Below are 19,826 nucleotides of genomic sequence, written 5' to 3' on the forward strand. Positions count from 1 at the left end.
AAGCGTACCGGTACATATACAGCCCGGGAACCAGCCATCTGCAGGTATAGGCATAGACTGGCTCTGGGTGTCGTACCTGTAGGCATAGGCTGGCTCTGGGTGTCGTACCTGTAGGCATAGGCTGGCTCTGGGTGTCGTACCTGTAGGCATAGGCTGGCTCTGGGTGTCATACCTGTAGGCATAGGCTGGCTCTGGGTGTCGTACCTGTAGGCATAGGCTGGCTCTGGGTGTCATACCTGTAGGCATAGGCTGGCTCTGGGTGTCGTACCTGTAGGCATAGGCTGGCTCTGGGTGTCATACCTGTAGGCATAGGCTGGCTCTGGGTGTCATACCTGTAGGCATAGGCTGGCTCTGGGTGTCATACCTGTAGGCATAGACTGGCTCTGGGTGTCGTACCTGTAGGCATAGGCTGGCTCTGGGTGTCGTACCTGTAGGCATAGGCTGGCTCTGGGTGTCCTCTCCGGTCTTCTCGTCCCCCTGTCCCTCAGTCAAGGCCGTAGTTCTTCCTTTCCACTCACTCTTTGGAAACAACTCCACCACGACCCCGTCGCCTTGGATGGCTCTGTTACGATTCTTACCGCCGGACACCAAGACATCACTGTTCAACTCTGAGATGGAAAAAGAGACAGAGGTTGGGAGAAGAAAAACAAGATTATATATATATATAACACACACAGAGAGAGAGAGAGAGAGATGTGTTTTGGTCTTAAATAGTTAAAAGATATCAGTAATTTCTGAAAATAAGTTACAAAAGTAAAGAAAGATTTATGCGTTTTGGAAAATAGTTCTTTATTTGATTATCATAAAGTGTTTTCTATACAGAGATATCGACATCGGTAAACAGGGCTGTACAGTGCAAGATATATGTTGCACGTGCTACAGCAACATCGGTCTGTGCGATGAATGGATTTACTTCAGTAGCACTGGTGCGATAGGCATTCGGTTCATATCGATACTCTTATTTTGAAAAATCCTTTGGCGGGTCTCATTTCCGCCCACGCGCAGCTCCAGCCATAATATCTATGGCTCCGGCAGCTAGCAACGCTCAGTTCATATCGATACTCTTATTTAGAAAATCCGTGGTGTCGTGACTCATATCCACTCCACAGCACAGCGCGCAGTACTCGTCTCAGTATCAGCAGTAGTGTCTGGAACACGCACATTGCAACATAGCAAGGCTAGTGTGCCTAATTCGCGACCCAAAACAAATCCCTGCTGTTTTATTCCGCAACGGGTCAAATGCATATAACATGCTTTGCAATCCTCGCCATTCCTTTATGACCACGTCGTGTTTAAGACTGGAATTAACGTTACATTAGCATAAGCTAACAACAAGCTAAAACCCTGTTCAGAGCCATAGAGAACAGCAGAGTGGGGACTGGGAAGGAGGGGGCATTATCCCTTCTGTGTGTGTGCGTTTGAAAAGATATGAAGTCAGACAAGTATATTATATTGATAGTAAATGTACTGAGGGTGGACAGATAATGTTGATATTTAAACATAAAAAAATACAATACATAATAAATGTATGCATGATCATCATGCAACATAAAATTGCAGGAACGGTTTGGGAGAGGAAGGGGTTTTAGGTTGAATGTTCCAAAAAAATTTACTTAAAGTTTAAACTCAATATATCAAAAAGTGGCACTTTATAGTGAACAGGAGGTCTATTTTTATTAAAAACAATAAATAGTTTTTCATTTAAATGTCTGGAAGAGCTAAAATATTTTTTTCCAAATTATATTTGTTACCTTTTGAGTTGATCTAAATGTTACTGATTGTGTTAAATGGGCTTATGATATCATCTCATATCGATTGCAGGCACCTGCATTGTATCGTATCGTGGCAGATATCGGCAAATATCGTATCATTGTCCAAAGAATCTATATCGTATCGTGATGAAACTGGTGATTCCCACCCCCAATAGAGTCCATACACCCAACACCAAATCCCATAATTCCTTACACCTAACGTGTCTGGCTGTGTGACGTCAACTTGTCAGCATGAAAATGACAGCCAAACATGGCACTGCAACTAAATAACACAAATGCAATAGGCACATTTGTGACTGTTACAAATATAACACGTTTTATACTTGTGCTACAAGATATTGGCCTGTGCTACAAAACTATCAACCTCTGTAGCACCAGTGCTATGTGCAATAAAAGTTAACGTACAGCCCTGCGGTAAATATCGGTATCGGCCAGAACAGCAATATTAATATCGGTTATCGGTATCGGCCACAATTTTCACATCGGTGCATCACTAATGCATGATGTATATGTGTTTTATTACATACATACCAATTATTCGCTTCTTCTATTCTCCATCCATCTATCATCCATAGCAACACTACATTATCACCGACACCCTGTTGGGGGATCCCCCTTGAACATCCCATCTGAGGTCTCTCTCCTCCACGCTGCCTGTGGTGCTTTTTCCCCTATTGCTAGGTTTTAGGGAGTCGTTCCTCATCTTCATTGGGGAAAGTCTGGGAGTGTTGCTGCATATGTGGATTTTATTAAGGAGTTTTTTGCTGTGGATCTATCGTTCTTCTTGACCTGTGAAGCCCATGGGGGCAATTCCATGTGATCTCGGGCTCTACAAATACATTTGATTTAATTTGAACGTCAAAGACAGTGTGACTGTTGGAGGTTTGTTCTCTAGTGAGTCCATTATTCCGGGTTGCTTGCCGTGCTTGATGCATGTAACCGTCTCCGCAGTCAGTGCTCCTTAAACCCTTTCACCACCACACTACCGAGGGGTTAACCCTTTCACTGCGACACTACAGAAGGTTAACCCTTTCACAACCACACTACAGAAGGTTAACCCTTAACGGTTAACCGTCTGTAGTGTGGTAGTGAAAGGTTAACCTTCTGTAGTGTGGTAGTGAAATGTTAACCTTCTGTAGTGTGGTAGTGAAATGTTAACCTTCTGTAGTGTGGTAGTGAAAGGTTAACATTCTGTAGTGTGGTAGTGAAAGGTTAACCGTCTGTAGTGTGGTAGTGAAAGGTTAACCGTCTGTAGTGTGGTAGTGAAAGGTTAACCTTCTGTAGTGTGGTAGTGAAAGGGTTAATCAAACAGTAAAGTAAAAATAAAAAGATTTGCACTGCGTCCCTACTGTTGTCACACCTGTGTTCTTGTTCGTGGAGCCTTCCATCCTGACGAACGCCTCGTGTTGAGCCCGGTGCTTGTTGACGTTCAGAGTACCCTGCGAATAACGGATAAGGGAAAAACATATAAGAACCTTTATTGAATGTTAACTGGAGGCTGAAGCCTCAAGGGTCAATTCAGACTCCTCCCGGCACTGCGTCGAAATGACCTTGAGCAAGACACTTAACCCCCTAACTGTTCCCGATGAGTAATGAGGAATGTGTGAGTGAATGGGTCAATGTGAGGCATAAGTTGTATAGCTCTTTGGATAAAATCTGTTATATAAATGCAGTCCATTTACCAGTCCATTTTAGTTGACTAATAGTCATATGAATTTGTTGACAAAGTGATTAGTTGATTTAATCAACAAATCAGTAAAAGTGTGTTTCCTACATGCACTGCACATGGCATGCAGTCATTAAATCTAGTGCTTACCAGAGATGTGGTTATCATTTCTCAGGAAATAACTAATTTGGCATGATTTCTTTCAACAGTTCATCCATATGAATTAATGTAGCGGTTTTTTTTCAAATGTAGCCTAGATTAAAGACCCTAGCCCTATCAAAACAGCAGTCAAAGTGTATATTTTCAGCACTACGTTTGTTTACCAATGATTTTAAGTGTTATTAGCGAAATATGAGTCCATAAATATCTCGGCGCACCCCGGTGGAAACTAGATGAATTAGACGGAAATAAAGGAAGCTGTCATACGTGTGTGTAGTCCTATGAATGAAGAGACCCAGGGCTTTCGATGGGCTTTAGAATTTCATAAAACTACACTTCCCAGCTCACGTCAGCCCCTGTCAATCATCTGACTTCCAGCGTGAACCTTTTTTGGCATCATATCTCACGGGTCGAACAAACCTGAATGTTATTGCCATAAAATAGAATGTAGTTAGTTTGTTTACCTTTCATTTATTGGACTCGTTGCTCGAGATTACATAGAAACAGCGCGACTCGCAAGAGGAGTTGTCACAGGGCTGTAGAACGCAGGGCTGAAGAGCTGCCATAGCTTCTAAAATGTAAGGTGGGGGTTATCAAATGCGAGCGAAACGCGCACTGTGACTGTAGAGTCGTGGCTCTAGACAGAATAACGAATAGTGGTTTAAGAGAAGTTATTTATATTATATATTATATATTATATATATATATATTAGTTAGATTACACGTTACGCATGTTATGACTTTGAACGTCTGTCATTTCCACCGCAAAAGACACATACAATTAACAATAGATGCGTCGATCATGAATATGCAAATCGACAACATTTCATAGTCGATGACGTCGACATGGGCGACGAATCGTGACAGCCCTAAATTCAACCTTAACTTCTTGGATTCTACATGGACCAAATGGGTATACAGGTAGGTGTAGCGTGTATAAGCATGGTCCAATTCTACACAGCCATAATCCAATCCTATTCCAAATTCTCCCCTCTGGTAGGAGGTTCAGGTCAGTGGGCAGTCGAACTGTGAGGTTCAACCACAGTTTCTTCCCCAAGGCCATACAGCTGCTCAACTCCTCCTAATCTACACCCCATGCTTGTTATGGTCTCTGGTTTTTTGTTACGTTGCACCTGAGGTTTGTATTTTTAATTTTTTCTACTGCACTGTTCCGTCGTGTATTTTTTAGGTGCTGTATTTCTGTACTGTACTGTTCCGTTGTGTCTTTTATGTGGTGTATTGTCGCAGCTACCACCTGCACCGTGTATGAATTCCACCGGCCTGGCCGTGTGGCAATAAAAGGAACTTGAACTTGGACTTGAAGCATGCATGCACTCCTCCTCCTCCTCGCACAGCCTGTTGTAACACACACCTGAATGTAGCGGCCGGACTTGATGCCAGCCTCCAGGACCTCCGCAGGCAGGTGTTCCACGTACTCCCTCTCCGTGGCCTCGCTCCCCTTCTCCTTCAGGGCCTGGGACACGGAGCAGTACAGCTCCTGGGCGGCACGCAGCTCTGGCCAGAAGTTCTGCAAGTAATCCTGACCAACAGAGAGACGACACGGAACATAAGAGAGATCGAGGCATAGGCCTTTAACCCCTTCACTGCCACACTACAAAGGGTTAACCGCATTCACTACCACACTACAAAGGGTTAACCTTTCGCTACCACCCTACAGAAGGTTAACCTTTCACTACCACACTACAGACAGTTAACCCTTTCACTACCACACTACAAAGGGTTAACCCCTTCATTACCACTGCAAAGGGTTAACCTTGCACTACCACACTACAGAAGGTTAACCTTTCACTACCACACTACAACGGGTTAACCCTTTCACTACCACACTACAAAGGGTTAACCTTTCACTACCACACTACAAAGGGTTAACCTTTCACTACCACACTACAGATGGTACGCGGTACGCCTGTTATTTTTCTACAACGGCGTTCGGCGATTTGCGAATCTGATTGGCCAGTGTCATTTCTGGTCATGTGACGCATACGCCCAATCGTGGGACCGCAAGTTTCTACACTGGTTAGGCTTAGGCGCTCGTTCGAAGTCGGTTAAGGTTAGAGTTTGTCTTAGATAAAAAAGAAGCAGTGAAGCTAGACCAGCACTCTCAGGTTCAAGTATTTAATGGCAGCCTGAAACAAACATGTTTCGGAATTACATATTCCTTCGTCAGTGTTATAGCTTGCCAAGCTATAACACTGACGAAGGAATATGTAATTCCGAAACATTGCCAAGCTATAACACTGACGAAGGAATATGTAATTCCGAAACATGTTTGTTTCAGGCTGCCATTAAATACTTGAACCTGAGAGTGCTGGTCTAGCTTCACTGCTTCTTTTTTATATAATACTTAGTGGGATTTCAGCACCCAGTGTCGAAACTTGAGAGCGCGGTCTAACTTGACATAGAGTTTGTCTTAGAGCATGGCGATAGAACGCCTGCCCTGATTCCGACGGTTAAGCTTAGGCACTCTTTCGAAGTTGGTTAAGGTTAGGGTTAGGGTTAGGCGATAGAACACCAGGTGCTTTGCAGGCTGTTCGACGCGGAAATGGGCAAAGACACAGCTCGTCACGCTATTGGGCGCACATGTCACATGACCAGAAACGTCAGTGGCCAATCAGATTCGCAAATCGCCAAACTCCGTTGTAGAAAAATAGGACACACCAGGTACACATATGGACAGGGTTAGACCCTTTCGTGACTGTGATCCACCGAGTGAAACCACAGTCACATCCTAGCCCGTAGCAAACCAACCTATATTGACCATGAAGGACTGGTTCTGCCCGAACCGTTCGTTATACAAGTATCACAGAGAATTTTCAAAGGTACTCACAGTTGCACGAGGGTTTCGGACAAAAATATGTGATGGTTTGAAAGCTCGGCATTGCTAATAAACATTTTAAATATATATATATTTTTTTTTTTTTTTTTTTATTATTGCAAAACAAAAATTATTAAAAGTCAGTACTCAACACACAATGCATAATGAAACTAACAATTAAGGTGGCTAAAATGACATGCAAGTACAGAAACAGAAAACAAAAAAAAGTCTATAATAATATTTTACCGTATACAGTGTATATCCAACGAAATTACCAATTATACCAATGCCTTATACAGGATATACCCCTAATACCTATTATCTAAAACCCTACACACATGCTCCAGCTCGAACCCCCCCCTCCCGGACCCCTCCTTGGATAGTACCTCCATTATCCCTCACTCCTAACCAGACACTACCATTATAAGCTAGCTTTTATTCTCTCCACCACTTCTAACCACATTGACATTTTGGATTCGTTGAGACCCAGAATTCTTGCTGTAGATATTTCTTGATAAATCACATCGAGATATGTAAGAAACCAAACCTATACAAATATTTTTTATAAACTGGTCAACACTGCATTATTTCCGGCGTTAGGTGCATGATGCGCATGCGCTGTGATCACAGTGCAGGCGCACCAGGCAGCCAAATACGGACATAACGCCATTTTGAGCAGTGTTGACCAGTTTATAAAAAATATTTAAAATGTTTATTAGCAACGGCAAGCTTTCAAACCAACACGTATTTTTGTCCGAAACCCTCGTGCAACTGCGTTGTATAACGAACGGTTCGGGCAGAACCAGTCCTTCATGGTCAACATAGGTTGGTTTGCTACGGGCTAGGAAGTGACTGTGGTTTCACTCGGTGGAGGATCACAGTCACGAAAGGGGCTAGGACAGGGTAATAGTAGAAAGACATAAATATAGGCAATACAATTTTATTTTACTGAACTATTTTATTGCATCATTTTACTGTCTATTCTATTTTATTAACTATTTTTACTGCACTTTTTTACTCTGTCTATTCTATTTTAATCATTTTTATTACTGCCTATTTTAAAACTGAATCAAACCGTAAACAGAGAGGCCTATTGGAATGTTAGAGCCTAATATGAAAAACTGATTTGCCTTACCTTGCTGCTATCTTTTTTATGCTTATTTTATATGTTTTATATGTCATTTTATGCCATATAATCAAACCATAAACAAAGTGGCCTATTGGGATGCTAGATCCTAATGTGAAAATGTTTGATTTAATATTTCTGCACTTTGCCTCCCTTTTTTTAATGCTGTAAAGCACTTTGAGCTGCAATTCTTGTATGAAAGGTGCTATACAAATAAAGTTATTATTATTAAAAGTATAGTAAAGATAAAATAAATAAGCAGTGTGAACAATATAAACAACTAAATATGAGACAGTTGTGATTGGAGGATCGAGAAAGGAGGGTGGGGTTTGAGGTGTGATCAGTGTGACACGAGCACCTGGGTGGAGATGACGTACAGTTGTGATTGGAGGATCGAGAAAAGAGGGTGGGGTTTGAGGTGTGATCAGTGTGACACGAGAACCTGGGTGGAGATGACGTACAGTTGTGATTGGAGGATCGAGAAAAGAGGGTGGGGTTTGAGGTGTGATCGGTGTGACGCGAGCACCTGGGTGGAGATGACGTACAGTTGTGATTGGAGGATCGAGAAAAGAGGGTGGGGTTTGAGGTGTGATCAGTGTGACACGAGCACCTGGGTGGAGATGACGTACAGTTGTGATTGGAGGATCGAGAAAAGAGGGTGGGGTTTGAGGTGTGATCAGTGTGACACGAGCACCTGGGTGGAGATGACGTACAGTTGTGATTGGAGGATCGAGAAAAGAGGGTGTGGTTCGAGCACCTGGGTGGAGATGATGTACAGTTGTGATTGAAGGATCAAGAAAAGAGGGTGGGGTTCGAGCACCTGGGTGGAGATGACGTACACCCCGGAGTTCAGGCTGCTGTACTGCACCACCGCCGCCTCGTCTTCTGTGATCATCACCACGGGTTTCAGACCCGCGAGGTGGTCGTGGTACCACACCGACGCGTGGTACACACACCTGAAGTGATACGAAGACACACACACACACACACACACACACACACACACAGGTGGACACATGTTATTGTTTACACACACAAACAAATACGGGGCGGTCTTAAAAGCTGAGTTAGTGATGGAAAGCATTAAAGCAACATTCAGATCCTCGCATAACTCAAAACAGAAGGTCCATTGTGCCCCAATAGAGTGTTTGCACTTACGTCACGGTTTGGTCAGTAACCCGGATGCGCGGACATTGGGGAGATACTGGGATTTAAACATCAGAATGGATTGCACGCTGAATGTTTGATTTAAGTTTATTGATTTAGATTTTTAGGATTTTAGGATGTCTAAACCACAGAAAGGTTCAGGAAAGCACGTGGAAGCGGCTAGAACCTATAGAGAAGGACTTAGTCGGCAGGAAAGGGATAAACTCAGACTCCAAAATGGCCGACTTCCGGTTTGATGACGCGCCGTGAAAACACTATATACATTTTGAACCTCTCTTGGTCCATATATGAGCATATGTGCGTGCCGTGAGGGATTCCCTGACCTGTATGCGTCAGCCCCAGTCTCCTACGTAGACCAGACCGTCTCATTGAACAAGGCAAACAGTTTTTTCCTCAGCCGTGTAGTGATACCGAAAAGGAATTTGAATCATAGCTGTGGATATACGCTCATTATACCATGGCTATGAAACAATCAGACTGCTTGATTTGAGCTACCAGTTTTATAAATATTCATAATACAACCATTAACAAACTAGAAAACTAGAATTCTTTTTATATTAGGAGCTCCTAGTTGAGTTGAGGGAAGACATGAATCTGAATTCACACCACAAACCGCAGAGATTAAAATATCTACCTGCAGATAGTCCTTTTACATATACTGTATGTAGATACTATATCTATCTGTACATATCCTACTCATAGTTACGCTGCTGGTCAGTATGACTACTACCATACTGTCTTTACACCTGTATCACTGATATTATACTACAACTCTGTACATACATCTGATTAGCACTACACTCAGTAGTACTAATTTGTATATTTTGTACCCAGTTTAATCACATGTACATTGTATTATTGCTGAGGTAGGTAGATTACATTTTTAGAGACTAAATAACCAAAAAAAGGTACCGTTGGGTACCGGTATCGATTCACAGGTGAACGGTACCCAACCCTACATGTAATACAAATTTTACTTCTCTTTACTTCAGAACCCTATTATTACCTAAACATAACATCCGGGCCAGTCACCCCATAACTTCTTGAAAAGGTTCAACTAGTTAAAACTCCCAACTCCGACTCCACTGCAAGTTGAGCAACAGTCAATCTTCAGAGCAGAGGATCGTGGCAGTTTCACCGCCGTGGCCGAGTCCAAACTTCAGAGCAGAGGATCGTGGCAGTTTCACCGCCGTGGCCGAGTCCAAACTCACCGCTGTGGCCACTGAGTCCAAACTTGTCAAAACGTCAACAGCCGTCCGTCTGCTTTCTCGGGGCGCCGACATGTTGAATCGAATGCAGCTTTGAGTGGAAATAATGAATTTAATGTTCTTGTGGATATCGTCAGCTCCCAGACAGAATGTTTGGTCCGGCCATAACCGTGAAACTCTGCTTAACACTTCCGGTGCCGTTCACGTAGAACTACGTTTCTGTGGCCCAGCGGTTGAGTGCCGAAAACGTAGATCTACGGTTTTGTCTCGGTATTTCTTTTATTCGCTATTGTCATTCATCAATGACATCAATCAATCAGCCGAAAAATTACAACGTGATGACTGGATTACACTAAAATGCCTTTTTCTCGTCTTTTCTTGGACTTACTCAGAATCACCCAAACCATTCATATTCAAAACGGTATAAAACGGAAATGTACGGATGAAAAAACAATCTGTTTTGTGCATGTTGACTGGAAGCAACTCACTGACAATCGACGGGTGTATTAGACCCATAGCTATAATATAAGATATATTTTAAGCACTCGCAAATGTCCCAGTCTAAAACTATATCCATTGAATAAAGACCTGGCGCTGAAGGGGGATCAGCGCCCCCTGCTGCTGGCACTCAATGTGTTAAAGGATGACTAATAAACTGACGGGATATCAGTAACGTATACACAGATACAGAGATACACCGTATCCAGGGCGCTCCCTAAACACTGGTATAGGGGTGCTCTCTCCAGGCCTCCAAGCTAGAAAAACTTGACGCGAGAGCCCAGCCATATTCTCTGACTACTTTGTATTTGATACTTTCATTCAGAGTTAATAAATTGTATTAACCACCGGATCTCCTAACTGACTGAGTAAGTTATTACGGCTTCGGCTATTATCTACCACAGTTCTGTTGGGCTCTAGTAAAGGAGAATGTGCACGGACCTGGTCTGCCATTTGTCCTGGCTCTCCCCCTTCTCTCTGGGGCAGTAGGAGTACTCCTGGAACTCATTGGCAAACAAGATACAGTCGTGACGGGGGTCTCTCAGCAGGCTGCGCAGACGGTTGTATTGCCTGTTAAAAAAAGAAAAAGAAAAGATGGTTCAGAATAGTGTATAGTAGGGCTGGGTGATGGGCCACATAGTGTCGATAGGGACATTTACCAACACACTTCTCTCTTTGTCTCTCTCTCTTTCTAACATACAGGCACAAACACACTATCCCTCCCTCTCTCTCTCTGTCTTTCTTACCATCACACACAATCTCATACACATGGCCTCCACTCCCAAACATATCATCTATCTACACACACACACACACTACACCCCCCCCCCCCCCCCATGTAACACGACAATGCCTACAGAAGTGTAATACAGTAGTATCAAACTGAAACTGTCATTTTCAGTTGACATTCTCAAGCATTTCAGAAGTCATTTTGTGACAAATCTCACTTTATATCCTTAATTTTGACAATAAATGTGTATCATATAATTCAATCATAATTTTTTAGGACATTATCACACAGACGATAAACAATAAATATCGATACATTGCCCAATCATATCTATAGGCGAGGTGTGAAACCTTTACCCTAGATTTAGAAAATGTACCCTTTGCATATTTTAGGAGGTGCATTTGTTTTCAATATAGAAAAGACTGATTAAAAACGTCATTGACATCGGTAAAGGAGGTGATGTCTCTGTTCCACATGATACTGTTGTACTCACATTCTTTATTACATGCATCTACATTTCTCTACTATAAGAAAGAAAACAAATACGACTGCACAGATAAGATGACGAATTATATATGTTGATATATCGCCCCCAGCCTTACTGTATTGGATGAGTCAGTTATGTTCTGCCTACTCTATACAATATGTAACGTATAGTTCGTAGTTCGTACTGTCCGTCTGCAACACTATTATCACCAACATCTAAGAAGGGAGATCCCCCCTTGAATGGCCCTTCTAAGGTTTCTCTCCTCCACACTGCCTGTGGAGCTTTTTTCCCTATTGTTAGGTTTTAGTGAGTTTTTTCCTTACCTGGGGTATGTCTGGGAGTGCTTGCATTCTTTCTTTTATTTGCATTCATCTAAAAATGTTTGGACCTTATGGTGTTCTTGTTCTGTTCTTGACTTATTGTGATGTTTTCTTCTTGACTTGTTTAAAGAAGACCTGTACGGCCCATGGGGACATTAACGTGTGTTGTCGGGCCCTATAAATAAATTTGATTTGATTTGATTTGGTTACACAAAGTTCAGTCTAGAATAATAAGAGGGTGGTTCACAGCCCTATTATTCAGCACTGTGAGGCCACTTCTTATTACACCACGTTTCTTTTCTCTCAGCAGTAATGGGGGAAGCCATAATCAAACCTTTCTACGGCGGTTCCCAACCCATCGCCTTCTTATAATTAAAGGGGTTCGGTGCGATACACCCGATAGAATGTTATTTAGCCTAATAATTATCTAAATCAGTTACCAACATTCTAGTTAGTTTGCACAGCATGGACAACTTCTCAGAATTTCCCAAATATACATAATTCATGATATATATATTTTTAAATAAACAAAGAGGTTCTATTTGATAAGATTCCCTCTGGAATTCCCTGAATGTGTTCTTGGTGAGAATGCTAAACTCTGTATCTCTCTGGGGATACAGATTTAACAACCAACACCTAGGCTTGACACAAAAACAAAAGCTGCGTCCTGCAAACTAGACTATGCGTGATATACGCACGCACACACATCCAGACGCACACACACCCAGACGCACACACACCCAGACGCACGCACACACACCCAGACGCACACACACCCAGACGCACACACACACCATCTTTGACTGACTCGGCTGTTCTTCCTCACGGCCCCCTGTGCATTGAAGTGAACGTGGCTCCAACACATTCAGCAGCTACACCATCAGCCGTCTCTCCCCCTGCCTCCCCCCCTGCCTCCCCCCTGCCTCTCCCCCCTGCCTCCCCCTGCCTCCCCCCTGCCTCTCCCCCCTGCCTCCCCCCGCCTCTCCCCCTGCCTCTCCCCCCTGCCTCCCCCTGCCTCCCCCCTGCCTCTCCCCCTGCCTCCCCCCTGCCTCTCCCCCCTGCCTCTCCCCCCTGCCTCCCCCTGCCTCTCCCCCCTGCCTCCCCCCTGCCTCTCCCCCCTGCCTCCCCCTGCCTCCCCCTGCCTCTCCCCCCTGCCTCCCCCCCCCGCCTCCTCCCCCCTGCCTCCCCCTGCCTCCCCCTGCCTCTCCCCCTGCCTCTCCCCCCTGCCTCCCCCTGCCTCCCCCCTGCCTCTCCCCCTGCCTCCCCCTGCCTCTCCCCCCTGCCTCTCCCCCTGCCTCCCCCCTGCCTCCCCCTGCCTCTCCCCCTGCCTCCCCCCTGCCTCTCCCCCCGCCTCTCCCCCCTGCCTCTCCCCCCTGCCTCCCCCCCCCGCCTCCTCCCCCCTGCCTCTCCCCCCGCCTCTCCCCCCTGCCTCCCCCTGCCTCTCCCCCCTGCCTCCCCCCCCGCCTCCTCCCCCCTGCCTCTCCACGCCTCCCCCTGCCTCCCCCCTGCCTCTCCCCCCTGCCTCCCCCCTGCCTCCCCCCCTGCCTCTCCCCCTGCCTCCCCCCTGCCTCTCCCCCTGCCTCCCCCCTGCCTCCCCCCTGCCTCCCCCCCTGCCTCCCCCCTGCCTCCCCCCTGCCTCCCCCTGCCTCTCCCCCTGCCTCCCCCCTGCCTCTCCCCCCGCCTCTCCCCCCTGCCTCCCCCTGCCTCTCCCCCCTGCCTCTCCCTGCCTCCTTTCTGCCTCTCCCCCTGCCTCCCCCCACGCCTCCTCCCCCTGCCTCCCCCCTGCCTCCCCCCCCGGCCTCCCCCCTGCCTCCCCCTGCCTCTCCACGCCTCCCCCTGCCTCCCCACCCGCCTCCTCCCCCTGCCTCCCCCTGCCTCTCCCCCTGCCTCCCCCCTGCCTCCCCCTGCCTCCCCCCTGCCTCCCCCCCTGCCTCCCCCCTGCCTCCCCCTGCCTCTCCCCCTGCCTCCCCCCTGCCTCTCCCCCCGCCTCTCCCCCCTGCCTCCCCCTGCCTCTCCCTGCCTCCTTTCTGCCTCTCCCCCTGCCTCCCCCCACGCCTCCTCCCCCTGCCTCCCCCCTGCCTCCCCCCCCGGCCTCCCCCCTGCCTCCCCCCCCGGCCTCCCCCCTGCCTCCCCCTGCCTCTCCACGCCTCCCCCTGCCTCCCCACCCGCCTCCTCCCCCTGCCTCCCCCTGCCTCTCCCCCCTGCCTCCCCCTGCCTCTCCCCCCTGCCTCCCCACCCGCCTCCTCCCCCTGCCTCCCCTCTGCCTCTCCCCCCTGCCTCCCCCTGCCTCTCCCCCCTGCCTCCCCCTGCCTCCCCCTGCCTCCCCACCCGCCTCCTCCCCCTGCCTCCCCCCTGCCTCCCCCCCCGGCCTCCCCCCTGCCTCCCCCTGCCTCTCCACGCCTCCCCCTGCCTCCCCACCCGCCTCCTCCCCCCTGCCTCCCCTCTGCCTCCCCCCTGCCTCTCCACGCCTCCCCCTGCCTCTCCACGCCTCCCCCTGCCTCCCCCCCGTCTCCTCCCCCTGCCTCCCCTCTGCCTCTCCCCCTGCCTCCCCCTGCCTCTCCACGCCTCCCCCCCTGCCTCCTCCCTGCCTCCCCCCCCGGCCTCCCCCCTGCCTCCCCCCCCGGCCTCCCCCCTGCCTCCCCCTGCCTCTCCACGCCTCCCCCTGCCTCCCCACCCGCCTCCTCCCCCTGCCTCCCCCTGCCTCTCCCCCCTGCCTCCCCCTGCCTCTCCCCCCTGCCTCCCCACCCGCCTCCTCCCCCTGCCTCCCCTCTGCCTCTCCCCCCTGCCTCCCCCTGCCTCTCCCCCCTGCCTCCCCCTGCCTCCCCCTGCCTCCCCACCCGCCTCCTCCCCCTGCCTCCCCCCTGCCTCCCCCCCCGGCCTCCCCCCTGCCTCCCCCTGCCTCTCCACGCCTCCCCCTGCCTCCCCACCCGCCTCCTCCCCCCTGCCTCCCCTCTGCCTCCCCCCTGCCTCTCCACGCCTCCCCCTGCCTCTCCACGCCTCCCCCTGCCTCCCCCCCGTCTCCTCCCCCTGCCTCCCCTCTGCCTCTCCCCCTGCCTCCCCCTGCCTCTCCACGCCTCCCCCCCCGCCTCCTCCCCTCTGCCTCCCTCTGCCTCCCCCACGCCTCCTCCCCTCTGCCTCCCTCTGCCTCCCCCCTGCCTCTCCACGCCTCCCCCTGCCTCTCCACGCCTCCCCCTGCCTCCCCCCCGTCTCCTCCCCCTGCCTCCCCTCTGCCTCTCCCCCCTGACACCCCCCTGCCTCTCCCCGCCTCCCCCTGCCTCCCCCCTGCCTCCCCCCCCGCCTCCTCCCCCCTGCCTCCCCCCTGCCTCCCCCTGCCTCCCCTCTGCCTCCCCCCTGCCTCTCCACGCCTCCCCCTGCCTCCCCTCTGCCTCCCCTCTGCCTCCCCCTGCCTCCCCCCTGCCTCCCCCCCCGCCTCCTCCCCCCTGCCTCGCACTGGGCCTCGTCGTATTAACGATGCAACGTTTTAAAATGGAGGAATAAGCAAAAGAGCCTGGAATGTTTCCAACTGTCCTGGAGGACTTCTTTTTTTACACAATTCATCAACTTTGTCAAGAGCAACGTACAGTACACCTACACCATGTATGAGTGAATGAGTAAGGGAGGGTAATTGTGTATATATATTTGTGTGTGTGTGTGTGTGTGTGTGTGTGTGTATATATGTGTGTGTATATATGTGTGTGTATATATGTGTATGTGTGCGCGTATGCGTGTGTATATGTGTGTGTGTGCATGTGTGTGTGTATATCCGTGTGTATATGTGTGTGTGTGTGTGTGTGTGCGTGTATGTGTATATACGTGTGTGTGTATATGTGTGTGTGTGTATATGTGTGTGTATGTGTGTGTATATGCGTGTGTATATATGCGTGTGTATATGTGTGTGTGTGTGTGCATGTGCGTGTGTATATGCACGTGTGTGTGTGGTTATATGCATGTGGGAAGAGATTTAAATTCACATGCTGGTCCTCATTTAGCTTGATCAGCATTACCTCAGATATAATGAGGATGAGCTCTAGGTCCTCCACTCTCTCTCGCACAGGTCGGTTCATTAAAGGTTAAATGCAAAAGAAGCTCTCACAGCAAGCGCACATTATCAACAGCAAGAGGACACGGTTTCCTTTAGATGGATAGTATAGTGCCTTTGTAACTACGGTCAACTTAACCTGAAACATTCTGAAGGACAGCCTACTTGTTACAGATTACAGTCAATTTATGGCTTACAGTATCTCACTACCTCTTATGCACTGTAATTTTCGGAGCGCCGCTCTGTTGTAATTCAAACGTGAACTTTGTAAAGAAACTCAAAGTTGAGAGCGATGCACTCCTCTGTTGTTAAGTTGTGAGTGACACTGCTCTGTTGTTCTATAAGGTCATTTAGAACTGTACTTTGTAAAGAAACTCAAAGTATTAAGAGCGATGCACTGCTCTGTTGTTCTATAATTTTTATTGAACTATTTTATCACACTTTTTACTGTCTGTTTTTATTTTATTATTTTTAGTATTGCCTTTTTTTAAACTGAATCAAACCGCACTTTTTTACTATTTTATTATTTTTTATTACTGAATGAAACCGTAAACAGAGAGGCCTATTGGGATGCTAGATCCTAATGTGAAAAATTGTGATTTACCTTACCTTGCCACCTCTCTATCTTTTTATGCTCGCTTATGCCTGTATTTTTTACTGCTCTGAAGCACTTTGAATTGCAATTTCTGTATGAAAAGTGCTATACAAATAAAGTTATTATTTATTATTATAACTTAACCCGAAACATTTTTGAAGGACAGCCTACTTGTTACAGATTACAGTCAACTTAACCTGAAACATTTTGAAGGACAGCATATTTGTTTAAAATTACAGTCAACTTAACCTGAAACCTTTTGAAGGATGGCCTACAGTATTTGTTTTAAATTGTACCATTTTCACCAGAACCATATTTATTTTGTATTTATTGAAACAGTTGGAAGACTAATGAAATATAGCAGGTGAGACACAGGAGAGAGGGTTCTGGTGGGATTTGATGCTAGGCCAACATGGTTATACATTAGAGGCCGAGCGATACTGGTTTTTAGGGAGCCGGTGCCGATATTTGAGAGCAAAAAAAGGTTGAAATTGATATATCGGTCCGATATTCACACACATTTTTAGCAAGGATCCCTCAAATTTAAAGTTGTGACAAAGGCATGCAGGGGGCAGGATATTTTATAGTGTGCGTATATATTCTAGAGTGTATATTCTATAGTGTGAGTGTGTATATTCACACAGGGGGTACAAAGGCTGGTGAGGCTTTTGAAAGTGTTCCCCAGTCATTGGCTGACTGCAGGACTCACGGTGGATATGATAGCTTAAATGAAGAAAGGGAAACATATAAAATACTAACCTTTGTCTTTTACTAGTAAGCACTCTGCCAATAATGAATCTACCTTCCCTGTTAGGGGTGTGGAAATTGTATTATGAATGAATGTTCCTTGTATTGCCTATACTATACCTACTATGCTAATATGTCTATACTACTATGCGCTCAAGACTGTAGCACTCAAGTTCGCCACTGTTTGACAAACAATATGACTTACTGTAGCTACCAGAGCTGTACCCTTCCTGCTGACTTGTTGTACAGAACCTTCCTGCTGACTTGTTGTACAGAACCTTCCTGCTGACTTGTTGTACAGAACCGTCCTGCTGACTTGTTGTACAGAACCTTCCTGCTGACTTGTTGTACAGAACCTTCCTGCTGACTTGTTGTACAGAACCGTCCTGCTGACTTGTTGTACAGAACCTTCCTGCTGACTTGTTGTACAGAACCTTCCTGCTGACTTGTTGTACAGAACCTTCCTGCTGACTTGTTGTACAGAACCTTCCTGCTGACTTGTTGTACAGAACTTGTAAGTGGCTTTGGATAAAAGCGTTCAGCTAAATGACTAAATAGATTCCAAAAACATGAGCGACGTGGGTTGGGCTTAGATTTACACTACACCTGCGTTCTTCTGAAAATCTACTTGCACCCATATACATACATATTTACAACACAAATGATAATATACAGTAGTGAGTAGTGCATAGCCCAACTTTAAAGATGCTATAGATGTTGCACTAGAATAGAATAGATATAGAATAAAATAGAAATACTTTATTCATCCCAAGGGAAATTTGGCTAGAGCACCAATAATAATAATAGATTCAATTTGTACCGCACTTTATATTCGCGAGAATCTCAGAGTGCTACAGGAGATATAGACAAAAGGTTAAATGAATAAAACAATTCAATGGAAGAACATAAAAGTAAAATAAAATAAAATTATAATAAAATGAATAGAAGTAACAAATAAAAGTAAAAGAAAAATTCAGGCAAAAGCCTTGTTAAAAAGAAATGTTTTTAGGCCCCTTTTAAAAGCCACGACGGATTGTGGTGCTCTCAGGTGGATAGAGCATTCCAAAGTCTGGGTGCGGCGGAGCAGAAGGCTCGATCGCCCATGGAGTGCAGTTTAGTCCTGGGGGCTTTGAGGAGGTAGGCTGTGCCGGAGCGGAGGGAGCGTGAGGAGGACTGGGGGGCGAGGAGTTCCTTGAGATAGGCAGGGGCACCACCGTGTACGCACTGGTGAGTGAGGAGGGAGACCTTGTACTCAACCCTGTGTTCCACGGGGAGCCAGTGAAGGGATCTGAGGGTGGGGGTGATGTGATCATATTTGCGCACCCTCATCAGGATCCTAGCAGCGACATTCTGGATGGTTTGCAGTTTTTTAATGCTTTTACTAGGGATCCCGATGAGGAGTGCATTGCAATAGTCCAGCCTGGAGGAAACAAAAGCGTGGACGAGTTTCTCGGAATCTGCCAGGGTGAGTGAGGAACGGAGTTTAGGGATGTTTCGGAGGTGAAAGAAAGAGGTCTTGCAGAGGTGGTGCTAGAGCACCAGCATGACATTTATCTAGGGCCCTATGGAATCCGCGACCACGGAATCGCAGAGGATTTCACGGAATTCTGAATTATCGCGGAATGGCATGGAATATGCTTAAATTATACATAAATCGGTTTTCATATAAATCAATCTTCACTACGACTCTAAAACGATGACGCTGCACGGTCTACGGAGACGCAGAAATTACAGCTACCATTATCCATTCCGGGACAACGGAATTTAATTTATTTTAAACAAATTATTATTTTGTATTATTTTATTATTTAGTTATTCCACTGCAATGGATTTTTTTTTTACTTAAATCCAAAGGAAAAAATATGAAAAAAACGAACGAAAAACGAGAAATCCGAAACAAACAAAAAAAAAAGCGAGAAATCCGAAAACAGGAACATTTTAAACCGAGAAATCCCAAAACAGGAAAAGATTAAAGACGGATTTCATAGGGCCCTACATTTATCCAATCAGTATTCCGTGTGGATAAATATCTACATGGACACACTGTACCTGCGTCCTCTGCTGTGCTGCACGGCCTGGCAGGCCGTCTGGGTGAGGACAATCCCCTGCAACTCTCTGAGCTCCAGGATCTCCAGGTAGTCCTCCACCACCCCGGCATCAGGCACCACATAATGTGTGGCCTCCCTGGACAGGACCTTGCCGTCTGGAGAAGAAGAGAGAGAGCATTCCCCCATGTCACTATGTTGTTGCTATGTAAACACAACATCGCATGGAAGGGGGTTAGCTCATTAAAATGTATGGGCATTTTGCAAACGGTTCACTTCTGTCACTTCTGTAATATTATGCTATTATTCTTTTCTTTTTATATTGAACAGTTGTTTGGTCAATTAAAAAACAAGGTTATAATAGGACATTCATCAACTGATCACTACATCTGAAATGAACAATTGCGATAATTTACTTTTATTTTGATCGA

General features: G+C 46.8%; 1 protein-coding gene across 1 annotated transcript in view; it reads right to left on the reverse strand.

The window, feature by feature from the left end:
- Positions 1-19,826, reverse strand: part of dis3l (DIS3 like exosome 3'-5' exoribonuclease) — a 56,177-nt gene that overhangs the window by 27,154 nt on the left and 9,197 nt on the right. The window contains exons 2-7 of the mRNA XM_084337514.1: positions 19,400-19,553; positions 10,874-11,002; positions 8,380-8,515; positions 4,970-5,137; positions 3,133-3,211; positions 429-608 (exon numbers count right to left, since the gene is read on the reverse strand). Of these exons, the coding sequence (XP_084193640.1) occupies positions 429-608; positions 3,133-3,211; positions 4,970-5,137; positions 8,380-8,515; positions 10,874-11,002; positions 19,400-19,553 (846 nt within the window). The remainder of the gene's footprint in view (positions 1-428; positions 609-3,132; positions 3,212-4,969; positions 5,138-8,379; positions 8,516-10,873; positions 11,003-19,399; positions 19,554-19,826) is intronic.

Source organism: Notolepis coatsorum (assembly GCF_963971535.1).
Source record: "Notolepis coatsorum genome assembly, chromosome: 20".
Taxonomy (NCBI): Eukaryota; Metazoa; Chordata; class Actinopteri; order Aulopiformes; family Paralepididae; genus Notolepis; species Notolepis coatsorum.